This window comes from Athene noctua, chromosome 11, assembly GCF_965140245.1.
Source record: "Athene noctua chromosome 11, bAthNoc1.hap1.1, whole genome shotgun sequence".
Classification (NCBI taxonomy): domain Eukaryota; kingdom Metazoa; phylum Chordata; class Aves; order Strigiformes; family Strigidae; genus Athene; species Athene noctua.
Window position 1 is genome coordinate 2,039,143 of NC_134047.1, and position 22,314 is coordinate 2,061,456.

The 22,314-nt window shown below is 50.0% G+C and overlaps 1 protein-coding gene across 2 annotated transcripts in view; it reads left to right on the plus strand.

Annotated features, from left to right (window-relative positions):
* The first annotated feature begins 454 nt into the window (after window positions 1–454).
* The window catches only part of LOC141964517 (gamma-aminobutyric acid receptor subunit beta-4), a 74,559-nt gene continuing 52,699 nt past the window's right edge, over window positions 455–22,314 (plus strand). For both annotated transcript variants that reach the window (XM_074915026.1, XM_074915027.1), the window contains exons 1-2: window positions 455–601; window positions 4,641–4,729. In XM_074915026.1, coding sequence (XP_074771127.1) covers window positions 522–601; window positions 4,641–4,729 — 169 coding nt within the window. In that variant the 5' untranslated portion in view covers window positions 455–521. The remainder of the gene's footprint in view (window positions 602–4,640; window positions 4,730–22,314) is intronic.

A 22,314-nucleotide genomic window follows, 5' to 3' on the forward strand; every position in this document is an offset into this window, starting at 1 on the left:
TTCTCTGAAGGTGGGTAGCAGGAGCCATGCAACATCTGCAGAACCGGATGGCAAAAGAACAGGAGGAAAAATAATCCAAGTGGAGTGCTCAGGGAACACAGTTCTTTTTTTCTTTTTTTTTCTTTTTTTTTCTTTTTTTTTTTTTTAATTTTTTCTTCTCCTTCTGCGTACCTGTGAGATTCAATTTCACATTTTGTTGAGCCCATTTTGGGGCATTTTATTTTTCTTTCTCTTGGGATTTTCTCCATTGCCAGAGGATGTCTCTTGTTGAGAGGATGCTGAAAGGAAGAAGAAACGAATTCTTTGACTGGCACTGAAGGAGGGGGGGGGGGGATATTTTTCCCCCACATTTTTTAGTTTTTTTCACTATTCTTTTTCTCTAGGAAATCATTAACGGGGGGGGGGGGGGGGGTTGGTTTCTTTTTTCCTTCCCCCCCTTTTTTTGGAGGGGGATTTCAGAAGATCCATCCTTCTTTCCCCTCCCCTACAAAGATTTTTTTTCATCCTTCGTCTTTGTGGAAATGTGGACATTTCAGGCAGACAGATTGAGTGGAATTGTCTCTGCTTTAGCAGCTCTTTGTCTCGCCTGCTGTGCGCAAAGGTAAGGATTGCGATCCCAGGCTGCAGGGACAGGGGGGCTGATACAGGATTTGTTTGTTTTGTTTGGGGTTTTCTCCATCGATCCGTACGTGGAAAGGGGAGGGGGTTCTTTCCCCAAATTGCTTCATTTGCTGCCTGCTGTTGTTATTTCCCAGTCCGTGTCATTTTAGAGGGAGGAGGGATGCTCATATATGAGATGTGGAGCAGGCTCTCCGCAGACTGAGCCCTCCTCGCAGCCCACTTGCAGCGCGTCGTGTGTGTGTCCCCCCGTGTGTCCCCCCCTTCACCCTCCCCAGCCTCCCCCACCCCCTCCCCCCGGGGGAAAATGGCAAAATGAAACGTTTTCCTGGGGAACATGGTGTCCCCAGGAGCCGGCGGGGTGCCGGCCCCGAGCTGCGCGCATCCGCCCCCCGCGCAGCGCTGCCCTGGCCGTGCCGCTGCCCGCACACACGCAGCACACACGCAGCCACACTCCCACCGTGCTCTGCCTGTTCCCAAGCCCTGGCTTTGCGGTGCACGGCAGGCGATGCCCGGGGCTGTGCCTCCCCGCAGATTGATGGCACGCAACATCATCCTCTGCGGGGGGGGGGGAGTGTGTGCGGGGGGTGTGTGCGGTGCGCTGATCCATCCCTGCGTGTTCATCCGAGCCCGTCGGGGTGCACACACATGTGTGGCACAACACCCCTCCCCGGCACAGCCCGCTTCACCCGCTCTGCCTCCAGCCAGGGAGATGCTGGCACGAACACCCTGGATGCTCGAGCTGCAGCTCTTCCCAGGGTATGCCTGGAGCCCTCCGAGTGACCCAGGGGTGCAGGCGCCCATCCAGCCTGGACCGGGCGTACAGAACACACCTGTTTGCTCTGACGGAGGCATTTAGACACTGCCTTCACACACGGGAGTAGCGCTGCCCACTCCTCCTCCCCCTCCCCTCTCACACATGCAGGTGGGTTCGCACCTCTGCGCTGACAGGGTGCGTGAAATCTGCTGGGGCGGGGGGTGGGGTGGGTGCTGAGCAGTGGCATTTCCTTGCTCAGCCATACACACGGAGCAGTGGGCCCCCGACACGCACATGCAGGTCCCTGCACGGGCTTGCGGATCTGTATATACAAAGATTTATGTTCCCATAGTTATAAACAGGCACATGCGCAGATTCATGCCCACCTTACCCACACCACGCATCCATGGTTCCACCGGGTAGGGACGCACACCCCGCTGTGCTGAGAGGCAGCGGCCAAGCAAATGTGTAAAGAGCAATGCCTGTACCTAAAGCCTGTGCTCACACATGCCCTTGCATGTGTGTTTTTATCTGCTTATATCCAGGACTGATATTCCCCTCTAGTCTGCATGGATAGCTGTGCACACCTTGGAAAGAAAACACTCTCCCATGTGCACATGCCTTCAGCTACTCCCACACAGCCCAGCCAGCAGCACCCTGTGCATATATGTAGATATTTGGCTGCCAGTGTACGTGTATATGCAAAGCACACGCACACCCACACAGAGTCAGGGACACAGTATTCAAAAATTCAGTTCACAGGCTGGATGTACGTGCTCCCTAAGCGGATGCAGACCCACATTTGCTAGAAATAGCACTTCTGTGCAGCTGCTCACCCACAGCTGGGCAAATGCACAACTTGCCTGTTCAGCAGGAGGGATGTGGCTTTTTAGATCAAAAGGAGAACTGAGAGGCGAGTGACCTTGCCCTTAATCATGATGCCAGTTTATGCCCTCGCTGGGCCAACTTGTAGCTGATGAGGAAAGAGCCCCTATATCCTTCTTCCCACTTTGACCCTTTCTGCAGGGCCCCTGACACATTGGTTACAGTCTCTGCCTCGATTTCCTTGCCTGTATTAAGGAGGTAACACTGTTTCCTGAGTTATGTCCTGTGTGAAGCTAAACAGAAATGTCTAAATCCCTTAAGAAATACATATCTAGATTATGAATATGGAAATTATGTACCTCGGAATGCCTGTCTAGAGATGAGCAAATGCTGGTGCACACTATGGATCCACGGTGAGCATATATACATAAGCCTGGTGCAAAACCTCACATACCTGCATAAAAATCCACAGGTGCAAGCAGACCTTGCAAGCCTAGACACAGTGTTGTGAAAATGTCCCATCTGTGCGCACATCACTGGCCTTCTTACAACTTACAAATTAAAGCAAGAGCTGTACCCCTCTAAGGTGCATGCTCAGGAACACAGCTCAGACATTCTGCCCCCCCCACCCGAGCACAAGTGCTGAACGGTTTGTTCATGCACCAAAGCTGGGCCTGGGAAGTGTGCTGTCTCACATTTGCACATGCCTGTTCGGTTGATAAATGCCTGCACATACACAGCCGGTGCATCCAGAGACTTAACGCGTGCCCAGACCCCCCGGTGGCCCCACATGTCTCCACCTACACCTGTACGGAGAGTCTGGGCAGCCGGGAACCCAGTCCCAGGTACCCACGAACGCCTGTTTCTGTGCTCCTGCATCAAAGGTACCCACAGCCCAGTGTCTTGTCATAACCTGGTGGAGAAAGATCTGCACTCACGGTCACCTCCACACAGGTTTGGATGTAGCCACACACGCAGAGACGTATTTTCACAGCTGTACCAGCGCTTTCATGTGTCTGCGTGTGTGTGTGCACAGGCAGTGGGTCCGTACATCCTCCGTACAGCCGGGAGAGCAGGCATGTCTTCAGACACACAGACATGCCAGCGCAAACCCCGGGGTGCAGAGGGGCACGGGGCTAGCTGGCAGAGGTGATGCTGTGGTGCGGCTTTCCAGCTTGACTTGGATGAATGTGGGAGGTGGTGTTGACAGGGAGACATGCTGTTGTGGTGGGTGACTGCAAAGCTCAGCAGTTGTCACTGGTCGAGTCTCTATTCTTATGCAAAGCAGGGGACGAGGGTGGCATAAAATCTGGGTATTCAGGCAGAAAACCTATATACCCCACAGCGCTGAATAGTTACAATATTTCCAGCATCCTCTGCTTTCTGGTTTCCCACCTTTAGTTTTGCTTTGGCTCTTGGGCTGTTTTTAGAGGGAGCTCCCTTCTTGTTGAAATGGCTGGAGGAGCTCTATCCGTGTTAGGGAGGATGGTTTTACCCCCCTGTGTGCAAGTCAGAGTGTTGGGAGGGAGAGGAACACTGCTCTGGCATACAGAGGGAAAGATGGACTCTCTTGTCTCTGTCTCTTGATTTGCATTGTTAAGAAGTCATGGTGATGCTGAGTGACAGAGGATGAATTTTTACATGCCAAAGATCAGATGGATGTTGAGGCCATAGGACAAACGGAGAGTTGTTTTTCCCGTTACTTCAATAATATGTAGAAATACCTGGGTGCACTGAGAAGCAGAGGTTGCACCAGTGTGTGTGAGTGCAGGGTGGGGGGTACTTGTGTAGTGGGGACCTGAGTGCATAAGTCCGTGCTGCCTGGTGTGAGACCAGGAGCAAGTACCCAGCGTGGCAGGCGAAGGGGAGCGAGCCCTGTGAGAGAAAGGCTGCAGCCACCCCGTGCACACCTTAGTGGAGCAGAAAGGACAATTTCTGCCGGTGTGCACCCACCTACGGGCAGGGCACAGTGAGGTGTCCCGAGTGCGTGGGTCAGTGGCCAGGGAGAGAGTGTGTGTGGTGAGTGGTGCCTGTGTTGAGGGGTGCACCAGCCTGGCAGGACCCCTGAGGCACAGGCACACCCCAGGTGGGAGTGCAGGGGGATGGAATTTGGGGTACCCAGGAGTCAGGGTGACCTACAGAGAAGAGGCAAAATACCTGGTGAGACTCCTGTGCCACCCCTCAGCATGGCTTAGGACCCATGGCAGCCATGGGGGGCTTCTGTACAGGTCAGGGGCTGAGAGCTGTGCCAGGAACAGAAAATATGAGTAAGAAACGACACGGGGAGGCTCTGCCTGTGTCTGGGGTGTCTGTAGCACACACAGGTGCTTCAGTGCCATGGGGTGTGAGGGGGGCTGCGGGGGGGCTGCCTGGCCAGGACCCCCTACTACAGCCGGTGGCACATGGTGGGTGACAAGGACTCTCTTCTTTTGTCTTTCAGCCCATCCACTGGGAATATTTCTGTGGTGAAAGAGATTGTGGACAAACTGCTGAAGGGCTATGACGTCCGCCTCAGGCCTGACTTTGGAGGTATGATGATGGCTGGTCGTGGGGAGCAGAGCACAGGGGCCGGCGTGTGTCCGTGCTGTCGGCTTGGCTGCTCGCAGCACTCACTGACTTCGTGAAATGCTCCCATCTGATGTCTCCTACCCTCCTCTGTTTTCTAGCCCTCATCTCCTCCTGCCCTTCTCCCTCACATTCCTTTCCTGACTCCTGGTTTCCCTCCTCCTCTCACTGGCTCCTCTCCTCCTGCCATCACCCATTTCTGCAGACAGCTGGGTTGTCCATGGTGTGATGTTTCCGGGGATATTTTGCTGGAAAAGAGATACTCTACTTTTCCTCTACTCCAAACTGTCCTCCACTGCAGACAACAGGTCATCCATCCTCTGCTTCTGTTCCCAGTGCGAGATGTTTTAGCTCTTTTCCCTGCAGAGGGTTGGGGTGATCGTTGGCAGGGCTGTTGGTGGTTCTGCCAGGCTGCCCCCTCAACAACAATATGGGATAAAATATTCCCTGGGGAGCTGGTGGCCTGGCTGCTATTCAGCAGGAGATGCAGGGATCTGCAATTCCTCTCTTGTGTCCTAGGAGTAAAAAGGAGAATGGGAAGAGCCTTCTCTCTGTTGTCCTGGTGGAAATGAAATATGAAATAAACCTTGGGTACCACTGCGCTCCAGGATACAGTTGAAGTCCATTTGTTGGCGGTGGAGAACCACAGCTGACTGCACAGGGAGGGGGATTTGGAGGACAGGCTTCAGCCTGCCAAGCTTGGATGTTTTCAGCCTTTTTTGGGCAATGCTATTTCCTCCTCACGAGGAGATGTGTGGGATTGGGGGATCTTCAGCCTGCAGGAGGACAGGAATCACATCGAGATGTCCTTCCCCAGATGACTGCTGAGAAGCAGATTCATGCATGTGCTCTCAAGGGGGAGAGATGCCAGGGCCAATTCCGTGGTGATATAATGGAGGATTTACTCCTAAAGGGCCTGATCCAGAGTTCCTTGAAGCTGCGGGTGGGGGAGTATCCCCAGTGATTTAATCAGGTTTTGAAGTCACTCCAGTGTATTCCAGTTTCCCATGACCCCATGAACAAACCTGTCTCTCCCTGAAACCTCTGGTTGCCCTGCACCTCAGCCAGACCTGCCCCCATTCACATACCACCCCTTTCCCTTCAGCAGAGACTGCCTTCCCTGCCCATGCACACTATCCCCACCACCCTTGCCACCATGCTCTACTCCGGGGTGGAGCAGGGGCTTTCTGGTGGCAGCACCAAGAGCGGCTGGACCCTGACCTCAGGGAGCGCCGTGGGGTGGGGGAGATGCTCATCCCTCCATAGCACTCAGGAGCATCAGGGATGTCACTTCAGCACAGTGGGGAACCACTTCTGAGGGGCTTGCAGTGCTCTGCAAGGAACAGGAGCTCCCCTTTTCCCTTCTCTCCTTTGAACATGGGATTTGTTTTAAAAGCTCTGTCTGGGAAACATGAAAGCTCCCTATTAGCTGACCAGCCCCAGTCACAGGAATTGGTGCAGTCACATTTTATGAGGGGGAGAACTGCAGAGGTGACATAAAACCAGCAAGAAAACCATCTTGTAAGCCATTGAGAAGATCATGATACAGTAAAACTGTAGGTGATTTGTCTCCGCAGAGGCATAGAGCAGAGGGGTGCAATGGGGGGCCGTGGGGCTGCAGGTCCAGCAGCCCAGGACCATTTCACAGCCTGTGTGCTCTGATGCCAGGTTCCCAGGGCATCCAGCCACCCCCCTAAGACACGAACCAGCCTCTCCTTCAGCCTGGGCAAAGCAGCACGGGGCTTGGTGCAGGCAGTGCTGCTGACCCTGCCAGGTCTGTGCGGTGCACGGGCTGGACTCGGCAGGCACTGCGTCCTTTCTGACTTTAAAATGGATGGTTTTGGGCAACCGTTGCATTTTATTTGATTTTACTCTGCATTCCCAAAGTACAAACTGCATTTCCCCTCACTCAAGCAGAGAAATAGAAAGATGACAGTAACCCTCTCTCCTGCACTCATCCCACTGTTGCCCTTCACCCTTTCTTGTCCTTGCCTTTGCTTGTGGGTGCAAAGTTCTGTCTCGCAGCACCAGTGACTGTCTTTGGTGCTTGGTGTGCAGGGATGCCCTAACTCCAGCATGTCTGGCCCCCTCTCTGTGAGAATAAGATATCTGGACAAAATTACCCCTGCAGCATTTACTGTTGAGGGAAGGGTGGGCTGGGAGGTGAGTCTGAAAGCTGGAGATCATTAGCATTACAAGCCCAGGGGAAAGGGGTGGAAGTTTCCTTGCTCCACTGTTGTCCCCAGAGCTCACCAGTTCTCTGAGATTTTGGACTAAACCCATTGCTAGGAGAAATCCTGGGATCATGCCAGGATGTGTCTAACCCTTTGTGGCTTCTAGTTTATCCACAGCCCCGCTGCAGAGAGGGTGAAATTTCCCCCAATAACTTGGATGCAGCTGGAAAAGACACACTTTGGGCAAAGCCCTGGAACCTGTGTGTATGCAGACCTGCTATCTCTCAGGGCTGTTCTGCAGAACATGGCCCTGCAGCCCCCCTCATGCTCCACCTGGACTATCCTGCCACCCCTCGGCTGCCTTTCTGCTGGGCAAGATGGGTGTAAGCAATCTCCACTGGGTGAGACCATCACTCTTCACCCTCTCGTGCTCTTGCCCCTGGAACACCAGTCAGGGTGAGCTGTTGAATGGCCAAGACAGCACCTCAGAAGGGTGGCAAGTCCTGCTTCGAGCCATGTGCCGCGGAGGAGTGGCATGGGGCTACCTCAGGGCTGGCCCAGCAGTGATAGAGGGGTTTGGCTGGACAGGCAGCTGCCTGCAGGAGGAGCGGAGAGGACTGGAGCAAAGCAGCTACCACTCAGTTGCCTGTGAGCCAGGCTGAGCTGCTCCAGAGGGCACCTCTACAAGTCAGAGCCCTTGGCCCTCTGCAGCTCAAGGATGAGGGCACTGGGGACAGGAAGGTCAGAGCAGGTGGTGCTGGGCACCCTGGAGGTGCAGACAGAGAATGGTCCTTACCAGACAGAATGCCATGCGAGAAATGCAACCCACAAAAGTGATAAACCAGGATGCCCTCCCTTCCTCCCTTCACTGCTCTTTCCCTGCTTCCTTTCCCCATGTCTTCCTCCTACAGCAGTGTTATTTCCCTCTTGCCATCCTCCTCCCGCATCAGAGCCTGGTTGCGATCACCCCTGCCCCGTCCCCACGCCTTAGCCCTGCAGGCAGGGTACCTCCTCCGCATCCGTTGCCTTCGCCACGTACCCACAGTTGCTGCTCACAGACCAGGAGGGAGCTGTGGACTTTTGCATGTAGAGGCACTAGAAGAACCTGTTCCCGTGTACCCTTTGTGCTCCTTGCCATGGCAAGGCAGCTCTTGCACCTCACAACCTTTCTAAGAGAACTGGTGCTTCCACGGCACAGCAGCCCGAGGCTGCCCTCCTCATTCCAGCACCCCCACCGTCCCCGTGATGTGGTGCTTCAGCAGCTCCAAATGCAACTCATGGCTCCCCAGTCCTCTTTTTTTTTGAGAAAGACGGAGAACTCCGACTAATGCCAAAAGGAGGACAGGCCTGCTGGGGATTGCAGTTCACTTTTTAATTTTGAGATGCCTCGTTAGCTCTGGGCCAAGCTGAGTGGCTGAGAAGCATCAGCCACTCTCTCTCCTCCCCTCTCCCCCACCCCCTTGGAAACCCATTAGGTCGATGAGCGGGTCAGCTCTCAGGGGTGGTGCTGTGGCAATGAGTGTGATGTGCTCATCTGGGGAGCTGGGCTGAATGGGGGGGACACACGGAGGAAAGGGGAAAAGTTAGAGCCATGTGGAGGTGATGGAAAAATCTGGGAGCAACTCCTCCAGAAAGCTGTCCCCGCTCAGTGGGGGCAGCCCAAGAGCATCAAGCAGCAGGTGAGGTGGAGGGGCTGGTGTTGAAGGGCCAGCCAGTACCTCAGTTCTTGGGGTGCTAAACCCTTCCAACCTGAGGATGCCTTGACAGACCCCTCTTACCTCTCAGCCACAGACCCCATGTTGGAGAGATGCAGGACAATGACAGGGTGGGACATGTAGGGACCACAAAGCCCCAGTTTTCATGGGCTCCCAGCACGGAGACAGCCTGGGACTGAAAGTGCAAAGGGGTTGCTGATAGGCAGGTCTAAGGGGTTTGGCCAGGATTGCGGTGGGGATCTGCAACAGCCTTTGGAGGAGGGATTTGCAGAGTAGGAAGAAAATCCAGCCAGGGCTCTTGGTCTGTTGAAGAGGGAGATCTCTGCCCTGATACTGCAAGGTCAGCAACGATACCGAGCGAGGTCTTCTGGCAGCGTGTGTGGGGAGTCTGCTCAGCTCTCGGGGAGCAGGGCAGCGTGTCTCACACACAGGGGGATCAAACTGCAGGTGGATGTCACCCAGCTGACCCTGGCCTGGGGGATGGACAGTGTGAGGGGCAATGTTCGGTGGGTATATTGCAAACACGATAATTGCACCACAGTAAGGCAAGCAGGATGCTCATGATTTAGGATTGAGTGAACAGGGGATGCTGCAGATCAGGTCTGGGAAGCATTGCAGGGCCACAGGTGGAGGAGAGGGGGAGCTTTCATAGCAGCATCCTGGTTCTTGTAAGTGCTCTTAGGCTCTCACTGTCAGGAGCATTAGTTCCATAGAAGGAAAAAAAAAATAAAGAAAGAAAATAAAGAAGGCAAATGAAGACTGTATTGCCCCAGGGTAGTGAAGGCAATGAAGGAATGGCAGAAGGATCCCACTTGAGCTCAGTGACTCAGCTGCTCTCTGTTGGTGCAACATTTCCAGCCCAAAACTTTGCAAAAGTTTCAAGCAGATGGCTCTGCTTCCCAGGAATGGGCACCCTTTATGGTTTCCCAGCATTATTTACAGATCTTGTTAGCCATAAGCAAGGTGAAGGCATTCTCCATTTCTTGTCCCCAACACACTCAGAGTGTAGAGTTCCTGTTTCTCCTGAGTGTATACACAGTGTCTGAAAATGCCTGGTGAAAAAAGAATGACCAGGAAGCCCTCAGACTACACAGAAAATCCTGTTTTCATGCCTGTGGATCCAGCAGCTTTCCGTGCCCCATTTTTAATTCAAACTTCCCTAAGGAGAATTAGTGCTGAGGGGGTCTTGATTGAAATGAGCCTGTGTCCTGCTCATCCGCTTCTGCAGCATGGACCTGGCTTCCCAGCTCTCGTCACCCTCACCCAGTCTCACTCCTGTCCTTTGACACCCAAACCCTCCTTAGCTGCAGTATCTTGGTTTCCCTCCTTTCTCTCCTCTGCCCCTCCTTCCCTCAGCCCCTCTCTGCTCCATCACATCTTGGGGATCCAGCCTGCCCCCACGTCCTGCTTGTTCCCCAGCGTTTCTTCTTCAAAGGTCACTCCAAATTCAGTGGACCTGGGGATAAAATCCTCAGCACTTCCCTGTGTAACAGCATCACTTGAAACCCAGAATTGTAAAAATAAATGATTGCTGATGCATAAAGTGTTGCAGTGAAGCATCGTCAGTAGTTCAGGGCTCCGAAAGTGGTGGGGCTGGCAGGCTGAGCGCCTGCGTTGGCTGGCAAGAATGCGGCAGGAGGTGGAGAGGGGCCTGGGCCCTAACCCACCAGCCCTATGTGGCTGGGAAACAGCTGGTCTTAGTGGTCCTGTACTGGAAGGAATGGGAATCTGGTTTCTTACATAGCCAAGGCTGGTGGTATTGCACATTGTTAAGGCTTCCTGAAAGCATCCCTGTTTTCCACTGCGTATAAGGTTCAGCCACAGTGGTGGTGTTTTTTCCATGCAGCTAGCTTGCTTGACTTTTTGAAGGGGAGGGGGGAAATTTTGGGCAAAATGATTCAGAAATTTCTGAGAAGAAGCCGAGGCACATACGAGCTGAGGTTTTTTTTCCTCTTCTAAAATGTTGGGGGGTGAAACTGGCAGCACCTCCAGCAGGGCTGGCCCAGGCGCTTGTGTAGCAAACAGATGCCCGGGGCTGCCAGTGACCTGGCTGGTACAAGCGCTGCAGCTCCACCACCTCCAGTGCCAGGGCAGCGTCCCAGAGTGGTGGTGACATGGCAGGAGGGCCAAGGTGTGGGGCTGGGAAGGGGGCAGCCTGGCACGGGGCTGGCACTGGTCCTAGGCTGCCTGTCCTGGGGGCAGTAGGAGCTGCTAACCTGCCTTTCTAGGGCTTAGTCCTCAGCTCTCCAGTTCTCTTCCCCTCCATTTCTGTGGCAAAATTATTTAAATCCCAGAGCAGACAGCTTCAATTTTCCCTACACTTCTGAGATGCTTTGAGCCAATTCTTGCATGCTTTGGGGCAAGGAATTGAGACTTAGCAGAAAGGCATTCTTCCCCCCGGGGTCATCTCCTGCACTGTCCTCAGGAGAAATTGTTCAAAGCTGGACACAGGGTTAACCTGAAGTTCTGCACTTCACAGAGCCTTACTACAGTGGGGAATATCACCCTTCCTTCCCTATACCCTGGCAGGGCAGAGGAGCAGCTCTGCATTGGAAAGCAGAGGGGTGAGTATGATTCAGATTGGGGAAAGGAGTAAGTTGAGGAAGAAGAGGCAGGAGCTGTCAGGACAAGTCCACAAACCCCAGGGTCACCCAGGGCCAAAGAAAAAGTGGCTACGCCACCAGGGCTTCCAGTAGTTCTACTTTCCTTCCTGAGGAAAGGATGTTAAGAAAAGGATGTTCATGATCAGTAAAACTGGCTGCAGCTGTGCAGCCCTCACTTCCTCCCCTATTTACGTGACTTCTGGCTCCAGACCATGGGTCACATCCTCTATAGGGCTAATCCAGAAGGAAGATGACAACCTCCTGCTGTTGTGTCTTACTTCATTAACTGAAGTGGCAGGAAATGAAAGGATCCAGTCCTTCTTGGGACATATGTGGATGTTAACACATTGCCACATGATGAAATTTCTATTTTTTTTCACTTTGCTCTTTTTATAGGAAATACATGCTGTGAAAAGGACTTTGAGGCTGTAAAGTCAGACACTTGGGACTCCAGAAAAGTCAGAATTGGGGTTTCTGCCTGGATCTATATTTGATCCCCTTCAGAGGGTGCATCAGGAGGCAAGGTCCTACAGTCACTTCCTCCTGAACACCTCTGCAGAGCCTACAGGAGATGCCATTTACACATGGAGCTGATCTTTCTTGCTCCCTTGATTCAAGAGGGGGACAAACTGGGAGCATGACAGTGGGGACTAGCCAAGGTGGTCACAGCAGGTGATTAGGACAGGTTGAGCCAGACTGGAGTGAAATGCATGTCTGATGCAAAGCTGGGGACTGAGCAGGCAAAGACCATCTTGGACTCGTGCTTTCTTGACTGCTCTGCATTCAGACCTCCTCACAACACAGAATTAGTTGTTTTTATAACTGTTGTCAAGCACAACAGTACAGCGTGAACATGTTCGCATCTCCCCCCCCCCAAGGAGTCAAAGGTATCCCCTGCTGTGGGGTGCCCAGCCAAAACAACTGATTTTCCAGAATACTTAGCACCATTGCAGTCAGCATACTGCATATTCGAAGCACAGATCCTATTGATTTCAGCCACAGCTTTGACTGCTCAGCCCCTGTGTCCCAAGAGAGAGACACTCAGAGTTCGCAAAAATCTGTGAGTCTCGTGTGACTTGGGTAGGAAAAGGCACATAGGAACCCCTGTGACACACCCAGTCCTGGAGAAGAGGACTTAGCTACACAGACATCTCCTTTTCTTTCCTGGAGGCCTCCCCCTCACTCACTGCATGTTTATCAGCTTCTTCAGCGAATCAGGCAGGGACCCCATTGTCAGCGCTATCCTCTGGTATATAATCCTGTGTCATCCTCAGAACAAATCCATCCTCTATCAAACAAGGAGAAGGAAGGAACAGGGATCCTGTGGACTGTTTAATTAAGAACTGGCTCTGTAACATCCATTCAGCAGTGGGCATCCTTCCACCTAACTTTCATCCATTTTGTTTTCTCATGCATTTTTTCTGAGTGCAATAATATTTTAGAATATTAGACCTGTTCCTTCCTCCAGTGTGATAGAGCTTGTGAACCTCTTGCTGCACGTTGAACATATTTTTGCATTCATTTGTGGCCCCACAAGATCCTTATTATGCTCCTTCAGAGACGGGAAGCTGACACAGGGCAGTGGAGGGAGTTCTGGGTGGAGTGACAAAGACAGCGATGAAGATGAGTTCCCCTGAATCTCAGTGCCCAGAGTCAAATTGGGCTTGGGTTTCTGAGCAACCTGTGTGCAAGCCCTAGAGCTGTGCTTGATAGTACCAAGCATTCTTTTCTGGATTTGGTCTCCAGAGGCGGACATGTAGCCTTGTGGTCATCCGTTAAGCCAGTACACTTTCACAGGAACTGGAGGAGGTGTTGCTTCTCATGTTTGTTCCAAAGACCATGTCGGATAAATGGATCTGGTTGCCCTCCTCCTTCCTTTTCATGCTTGGCTGGTGCAGTCTTTCCCACCATGGCTAGTGAGGAGCTCTGAGATATCTCTCTAAAAGAAAGATATCGTCATTTTAACACAGCATTTATTCCACGAATTTTGCCTCTTTTATTAGTCATAGCTTTTTTATGACTGAATACAATGCATTCAAGTCACTGATTAGTATAATAATTCTAATACTATTTAATTAATTAACTGTTTAAAAGCAGATTGTTGTTTATAGCCAGTCTGGAGGATGTTTGCCATCTCACCTGGACCCATCTTCCTCCTTGACTAACATCTACGTAACACTCACCATTTCTGAGAATATTCCTGCCAGTAAACTTGCCTTTGAGGGACCACCACTGAAAGGAAAATGTAAAAAGAGTGTAAAACCCATTAGTACAAGTCCTTTTGATTACTCAAAATGTATTCCCACAGCCCTGGAGCTGTTCATCAGAGCAGCTTCACATAGCTGCATTGTTCATTTCCTATGACTCCCAATATCCCAGTTAGACAGAAAAATATTTTTAACCTACATAGCAAGAAACATAAAAGCCAAGGAATATGCTGTAGTTTTACTGCTGCATGGAAGACAGACTGTGTGTGCATGTCACTTTTCTCACCTATGTCTGGTTCAAAGAAAAAAAAAGTTGGAGGCTACTGAAGTGTCAGGCTGAACTGATGTAAGATGGTTCTTCAGCAACAGTGACAGCATTTGGTGCGGAAGTCTGTAAGATCCATTCTTGCGGATAGCCCTTGGTGGGGTTTGTTAAGTGTCTATTTATATCTTGATATTTCATGTGAAATATCATGCACTTGTTAAAACATGACTAGAAACATGGACAAGACAAATGATGTGCTTAACGATGGCATAAAGCCCATTAAAGGAATTCACATCACATATGTGAGAGGGAAATGTTGGACGGTGGAGCCCTATAGCACGAACAGATCAGCCAAATAAACAGATATTCTGGAGATCCAGTGACTGATCCTGTTCCCGTTAAATGGAAAGAAACAGAACTCTTCTCAGTCAGCCCTTCCTCCCAGGCAGCAGGAATGCTGCTGTTTATTTCAAGCGGGGTATGAATTTCAGGCTGGTTTGGGGAACACTGATCATGCAGTTCCTATAGGCTATTCTTCTGGTTTTGGCATTTATCCTTGGTTCTGTGTCAGAGCTAAAAACTCTTTTCCTTCTCTGATCTTTCCCGCCTCCCTTTCCTCTTTCTCCTGCTCGTTGCAGTCCTGCAGGAATAGTACTGTTAAGTAATTGTGCACTTACAGATGTCTGTGCTTGTGACAGAACTGAGCCTCAGCCAAACCCACCGTGGCTTGAATTTCCCTCCCCAGACCTCAAGACCTCTTAGTTCAAGTCTGGGATGGCTTCGAGTACAGTTATAGTTGGAAAAGAGCCTCTGTAAAAATTACATCTTGTTGTTCCATATTTATTCTCCCTCAGTGGTTTCCATGTCAAACTTGCTCAGTTTACCAGTCAAAACAAGATATTTCTACCTGCCAGCTCTGCCAGCTCAGCCTGGGCTCTGGAAATCAAGCTGTGCTCTCTCTGCTCTGGACATCATCACCAGCCAAAAAGGATTCTCAAATCAGGACTGAGCTGGATGTGGTTTTGATTATGCAAGAATATAATTTGTTTTCAGGTAGTATTACGGGCTGTGTGTGACAGATAACAGCAAGGCTCCTGTGCCTTACAAACACTGACTGACAAATCTTCCCCAGTTCCTGTGGGATGACCGGCCTCCCTAGGTCCGTTTTACAACTAGGGGACACCACGAGTGGGCAGCTTGTCGGGGATGACACAGAAAACCTGTGGCTGCGCAAGGAATAGCACTGGGAAGTTCTGCTTCCTGCTATTGCTTGTTATTCGTGAGAACAAACCTGAGCACTTTCAGTGCTCTGGTCCACTGCTTGGTCACCAAACCATGACCTTTCCTTCGACTGCGGTAGCCTGTGAAATCCCCAGAGGGAAGAGGAGGGTTGACCCACTTCTTGCTGCAGAGAAATGGAAGGGGTATAGCCATGGGAAAGGCGCTTCTGTTCAAGGGACGTTAATTTTGTTCACAAATAGTTCCCCTTCTGATGGATGGAGCAGGAGGGTGTTCCTCACCATCCTCTTCAGAAAAAATGAAATTTTGAAAATTTCATCATTGGCTGAATATTTTTAAAAAAATATATACATGTGGCAGATAATATATTCACTGGGTATGATCGTATCATGTAGTAGAAAAAGTGGGAAGGGTGTCCTGGCTATTGCACTAGTTTCAACCTTCAGTCTTCCTGTGCTGCTGTAATGGATCACTGCAGGCTGTCTGCAGGAAGGGGCACCAGAGCCTCCTCTGCCCAGTGCGGTATCTGCTCTCTGAGCTCCCAGGGTCATCTCGGCCACTAAAAGCTGCGGTAGGCTTTTATATACGGTGCAGACCAACCCCTACCAAGAGCAATGACCCAGAAGCAGTGTGCCTTACTTGGTTCCTATGACAGTTTATCATCCCGTGCTTGCATTTGGGACCAAGGCTCATCAGCCAGCTGAGATGTGAGAACACCATACTGCTCCTTCTTCTTCCATAGGTCATAACAGCAGCTGCACTGCAGAACCAGCAGAGGTTTTCAGATCAGGAGATCTTTCCAAACACATCCCAGCTACCAGGCAGCTTCCTGGCTTTCTTCTTGCTCTTCCCTTACACATTGGCCACAGCGAAACAATCCACCTGCAGGATTCTCTCTTTAAGGAGCTTTGTGTTAGTGAGACCACAGCAGATGGTCCTCCAGATTGAGGGGAACTTGTGCCATGGGAAAAGCCAGGTTCAGGGGGGCTGCACCAGGCAGTTCAACAGGGAATGAATAAAGAAGGGGGCCGCCCGTTGCAGGTGGCAGAGCTCTGGGTGTAATAGCAGAGGCTGTCGGAGAGGAGACCACCCGGGTTATGGGTGGGAGCTTACTGGTGGCACACTGTCACCTGAAGAAGGAAACATCCTCCAGCTGGGGAGAAGGTCTGCAGGAAAGCCCAGTCTGCTGGCCTCTGGGGAAGGGTCTCAGCAGGAAATTTTTGGAAGCGAGGAAGAGGGTAGGCTATGAGCTGAATTTTTCTTCTTATCCTCCTTTCATAGCAAAAATAGAACATTCATCACAAGTTCCCCTACATGTTTTTCTTCCCAATTGCACGCTAGCTCCTTGCTAGTATTTGAAGCTGGAGAAAAAAATTGATGAGTACTCAAGTTAATAATGCGTGATTATTATGTTGATGAATTGCTGGAGATGAATATATATGTAAAAGCTCTGCAAGATTCGCTCATCCATGCATCCTGAGTGAAAGCAATTATTTTGGTGAACAAATGGCTGTTAGTTCTATCTCTTAATAAGAGGTGCTGGGGTAAAAGGTAACCTGGTAACTTTTGTCCTGTTGAATTTCCAGGACACTTTTGTTTATCAATCATTACTGAAATGATGGAAACACCAGCGCAGAGGTCAGTCTTTCAAAAGTGACCAGCTTACAAACTCGAACACTTCTTCCTACAAAAAACTTCTGCAATTCTCAGTCATCAGTGAATTTTGTAAGATTTTCTCTGTCTTGAGACTGTGGAGAAAAAGCAGAACAACCTGAAGAAGGTCCATCCAAGAGACTCAGAAACTAGGAGATGAAAACGTATCATCCCATAGATAACATTTGGAAAGGGGGAGGCTTGTTTGTGTGTGTGCTTTGCTTCTCATGATTTCTAACTCAGACTCATGGTTTTAATGTGAATGTCATGATATTTTCAGGCCTGACTCACTCCTTTTTTTTCAGTACTTGCACTGTAAATTGTCCTGGCTGTCACTGAGCATAAGCCTTGGGCATGGTGTGGCCCCAAAGCTTTGCCTCTGAGCTGAGCCAAAGGGCCACGTACCCTTGATAGGGTAAGGAAAGGACCGGGTGTGTGGTGCAGGGACGTGGTGGTGGGAGGCATCTGAAGTCAGCATTAACAAAAGCATTAACAAAAGCCCTATTAAGCAGCCTCTATCAGGGAGCATAAGGTGGCCATTTGCAAAGGGCTGCATCTCCACTAAGGACTTGACAGAAGTAACAAGAAACGAGTGCCCTTTTCTCCCTTGGAAACCACAGCCATTGACTTTGTGCAGTGTTGTGGGATGAAGGACCATGTCCAGCCCTGTCAAAAAATCCTCTCATGGAGGTATGGCAAGGGACCACAGCAGGGCTGTCCCCTGCTGCTCCTGGATGTCCCAGCCCTGATTTCAGTATCTGTGCAAGTTTGGCATGTCCTGACCTGGCCATCTTGTTTCTTTTCTTTTTCCCCTGCATGCTGTGCATGTCCAACTGGATTCAATCCAGGAGTTAGATGCTGTGGTATCCTTTAAAGACAAGAGTCCATAAACAGTGATGAGGAGGTGTGACTCACTCATTAAAAATTGAAAAAGGGGGGGGAAAAAAGGAAAACACCTTTTTGTTGTGGCTTTGATAAAAATGACAAGCCCAGATATTTTGTTGTTGTTACAAATACTTCCAAGACAGAGTAATGGATTTGATATGATCGGAGAAGCTTGTGTTAACCCATTTAAATTAATTTGGTTCGGCTCATTTTCAGCTAAGGGGATTAGATGGCTCAGGATTTGGTAACATGTGAGAGTGTTTTCCCAGACAGGTCACATAATCAAGTATAGACCAGATCTGCAGTTGTTTGGGGGATGGTATTTCCAGTACACAGAGAGAGGCTCCTCCATGTAGCAGACATTTATTGGTAATGTGCCAGAAAAGCCCAGCACTGAAGAGCTGGGTCAAGACCTTTGCTGTGGGTAGGAGGATGGTGCTGTGGTTTCCCCAGGTGGTTTTCTGCACTTCTACCTCCTGGGCTTCTGTGAGGAGTGTCCCAGCAATAGGGATTCAGCCCTAATCCTGTTTAAAAATCTATGTGCATTTGTGGACATTGTAGCACTGGAGTTTGTGCAGGAATCCAGTGTTTTGGGTGACAAAGAGTAGTTTCCAGGCTGTGAGGGAGCCCTGGGAGTGGGTCTGCTCTGAGCCTACCCTGGTGAGCTGGAGATGAGGCAGAAGGGGGCAGCTGCCTGTGTTGATTGTGGTGATCATGCTCTGGTGGAAAGCTGTAGGTACATAAATACCTTGCTCTCTTTCACACGTTTACCTGTGGGGCTCAAAAATACTTAGTGTCTGTGTACAATCCTTTCTGAAGATCTGCCCTCTTAAAAAGCAGGGTAACAAGCAGTGGGCTAGGAAATGAGAAGCAGCAGGGTGCCAAAAGCTTCTGTGAGGAGATGGAGCAAACATGAGCTTTGAGGGTTTGAATAACAGCAAAAGGGCTGGCTGGACTGCTCCTGAGTCCCCTACACGTTCCCTGGCAGGCGGGTAGAACTGTGCCCCACGGCTGCATTGGCAGGGCCCACAGGAGAGATGTGCTTGCCTGCCAGGATCCTGACAGAGGTAGGAGGAAAGTCTTCTCAGGTGGAGAAATGTGGGGGTGGCTGATCAGAGTAGGTCTGATGCTTCACATTGCTGCTGGGGAAAAAATGCCTGGCTTATGTTGATCTGCTGTCAGTCTACAATATATGCTTGCTCGGGAAGCCCTGTTGCCCTCCTGCTACTAGTCTTGGTGGAGAGTAAGAGCTGAAGGGACCTGGGATGCTCAGTGTCTCTGCTCTTCCCAGGGTTAGCTCAGGGTAAGCGCAGGGAAATGCAATGTTTCATAGTGCCCGTCTCCGCAGAGTGATGTAAAAGCAAAACACGGTGTGTGCCTTGCAGACTGCAAAGCCGCAGAGCTGGTCTGTGTGGGTGCCCTGGAGGACACAGGGAGGAACTTCCCTGGGAGGGGAGGGGAGGTGACGGGTCTTGCTCTAGCAGCACGGTGCACCAGGAGGTCAGGGCATTGCCTTCATCTCCAGATGGTCAGATTTGGATCTGCCTTCTGCAACCACATTGCTCCGACAAATAAACTGATGGCTGTGGCAGCCCTGCGGAGGCTGTGGTCTGAGTTGGGTGTTGCCTACTTCAAGGGATGGATGGTAGTTGGGAATTGGTGCTCTTGGTAAAGTTACTCTTAAAGAGCTGATTGCTTGGGACCCACTGGTGATGCCAGGTTGATAGTGATCAGGTCTGGTAAAGTGAAGCAGTTGTGTATGTCTGTAAATGAGAGCAAATGTGCAGTCCGACAAACCGGGAAACTTATTTTCCCATGACTTCCCTGTAACCCTAGCATGTGTGCATCACCCAGGCAAGAGATATGCCTATGGAAGGCTTTGGAAGAGTATCTTCATCACTGAGAATGAAAAAGCTTTAAAAATCTGTCTCCTGAATATTGACCTAGGCCTCTCCTAAGAACAGATGGTATTCTGAGTTGTCAGTGATTTTTCTCAGTGTTGGAAGTCCTGTGTATGTGTACAGGTGCTTTGCTGAACTGAGTCCACCAGTAGTACAGATGCTGTCAGGGTTGGTGTCTACTCTTTTGTTCCATATTTAAGCCTGTACATTTGAGACCTTGTTTTTATTCAGCTTGGGTAGCTGTCTACCAACATCTTTTAAAATCAACCTTGATTTAGCTTCCTCTGTAATCCTCCAATACCTCTGGGACAACCTTTACACTGTTTTTGCAGCCAGTTGATTGTTCTCTCTCACTTCTAAATTTCCATGGGATATTTGCAATATCCCACTCTAATACCTACTAATCCATTAAAAATACCCATGAGATAGATTAGGTAATCCACTGTGCCTCACAGATTGTGCTCCTTAGCTCTCTGCTTTCCCTAGAATAGTCACAGAATGAGTGCTCCATCTGCATTGGGAAAGCATTGTTCCTCCAAAAGGATCCCTCAGCACTGGCTCACAAGCAGGCACAGCTTGCTTGAGAAAATGCTCTGTATCTATTCAGATCTATAGGAACAGCTTCATTTGACAACATGCTGGAAATGTGGCTGCCATTATCAAGGTTAACCTGTGTGTTTGCAAAGAGCATCACAGGATAGCAGTACTTGAGTGGTCAGTTCTGCCTGCTCTGCAAGTGCTGTGTCTCTTGGCTCCTTGAGGAAGAATTGGCCTCATTGCTTGCTTGGACAAAAACTCGTCTCTTCTTGAAGCCCTTGGTTTTTTTCAGTGCTTGGATATTCCAAAAGTCTTCTCAAGAGCTTTGCTACGGTTGTACCTTCCCTGAGAGGTACCATCAAATGTGTGCTGTCCTCGATATCACTGTTTTGGTGAGATCTTGCTTTAACTTTTCACTTCTCTTGGGAAGTCCCTAGTATTCCCCCTTCTTGAAGGAATAGTGCAAATTCAGTCATCTGACTGGTTGAGGTGAAAAGCCAGGCTGCCAAGGGAGCAAAATGATACAGGCTGGAAATCCTCATTGGCCTCCTTGCGCAGGGTGACACTGTCTGGTCTGATGTGGATGGATGGAAAGCCTAGCAAGGTTAGGCACAATCTTGTTCTGGGTGCAAGCTCAGCCGCTTAAAAAGTGCCAAGAACTCCCAAAAGGAGTATGGCAAATTGCAGGAAACCTGTTAGACAGAAGAAACTGTTTTCTGCAGACCTACTTGGAAACTAGCTGCAATCTCCATGAGAACTAGTGGTGGTAGATAACCCTCCTGCCCCTGAAGAACAATGAATCCATGGGGAAGTAGCAGGCATTGACAGCCACAGATATTCTGGAGACCAGGCCCCTGTTTTTCGGCTCCATAATACCATGCTTGCTTCACGTGGAGGAGATTCCTCAGGTGAAGCAAGTCCCTCATACTCCCTGTTTCCCCACAGACAAGAAGGCAATGTCATATTTGCTGACTTGCCATGACACCATCTCTTTCTGGCAATATATAACAGTGGCGAAAACCATAATGCCATGGTATACTTTGCTCTTTTAAATCCAACGGATGTCATGAAGTGACCTGCTAAGAGTATGGGAAGAGCTTTGGTATCAGCCTCTGACTGTGTTCGATGTTCCTGGCTGTTGAGCTGAGCCTGGCAAGCTTAGTGTGCAGCACTGGCTGTGGGTGGGGGAGAGGTCATGAAAATAAGAGTAAAAAAAAAAGTGGAAAAGGGGTTGGAGAGTGTTTGATGGGTATTTAAGCCTAGACTTTGTTGGAAAAGTTTAAGTAGGTTCTTAAGAGACCCTGCTGAACTTGGCACTTCTAGATGCCACTGCAAATCAGAGAATCATGGGAACCTGCTGGATCTTCATCACTGCTGGATGAAAGTGGTTCCCAAAACATTTCTGCTTTTTTAATACCTGGTCAACTTTTCTCGCTCCTCAAGCCATGTTAACACTTACTGAGTTTGTGCTTGATGCTGTACCTAAGCTTAAAAAAAAGGAAAGGAACAGGAAAATTAATGTTGGGAAACTTCTTTGTGATTTGGCTTGTGTAGTCTGCTGGTATGGCATCATTTCGATATTCTCAGTGTTGAGATCTGAGAGGACAGCTATTATGCAGATAGCAATTTGTGAACTCCTCTTACAGTCCTCCCATACAGTGAAAACCCAGGAGCACTTCCATTCCCCCTGCCCTGGGGTGTAGCTATAGAGTCTTCCACAGTGAATTTGAGCGTCCTGACAGTACACTGGCCTCTGCATTGTCTTTGGGGTGGGTTTAAAAAACTATAGCCCAGCACTAATTAGTCCATCAGCTGAAAACTATTCAAGAGAAAATGATTCTGTTTTGGGAGGGACAGCGTTGGATTTCTTAAGATGGTTGCATCCAGGCAGCAGCTCCTCAGCTAGCGACAAGCCTCATGCTAAATGTGCCACCCTGTGCACCTGGAAGCTCCTAATTAACCATGTCTGTCAGCCCTTGTATAACCAACTCATCGCTGCACGTAGCAGTGACGTGGGTCGTGGTTTTAAGCTGTAAACATAAAGCCAGGGTGCCCTGAGGTTCAGTGCTGTGAACAAAGCGGAGGCAGCAGCTTGGGCAAACCATTTTCTGCAGAAAGAGCAAGTAGATACTGAACAGTTCTCTCTTGTTCAGGAAAGCGGGGATAAGAATGAAGGAAAAAGTCCTGGGAGTGAAATTACAGTCTGTGTGCTGGTCATGCCTTTGGCAAACCTGAGAATATCCTACCTGCTGCTCCTGTTTGGTGTGGGTGTCATTGAAAAGGCAAGTAAGGCGCTGCAGTCCTGTAGCTGCATTTATCAGCAGACCTTGCCCTCTTCATGCGCACCTGCATCACCCTGCATTTGCAGAA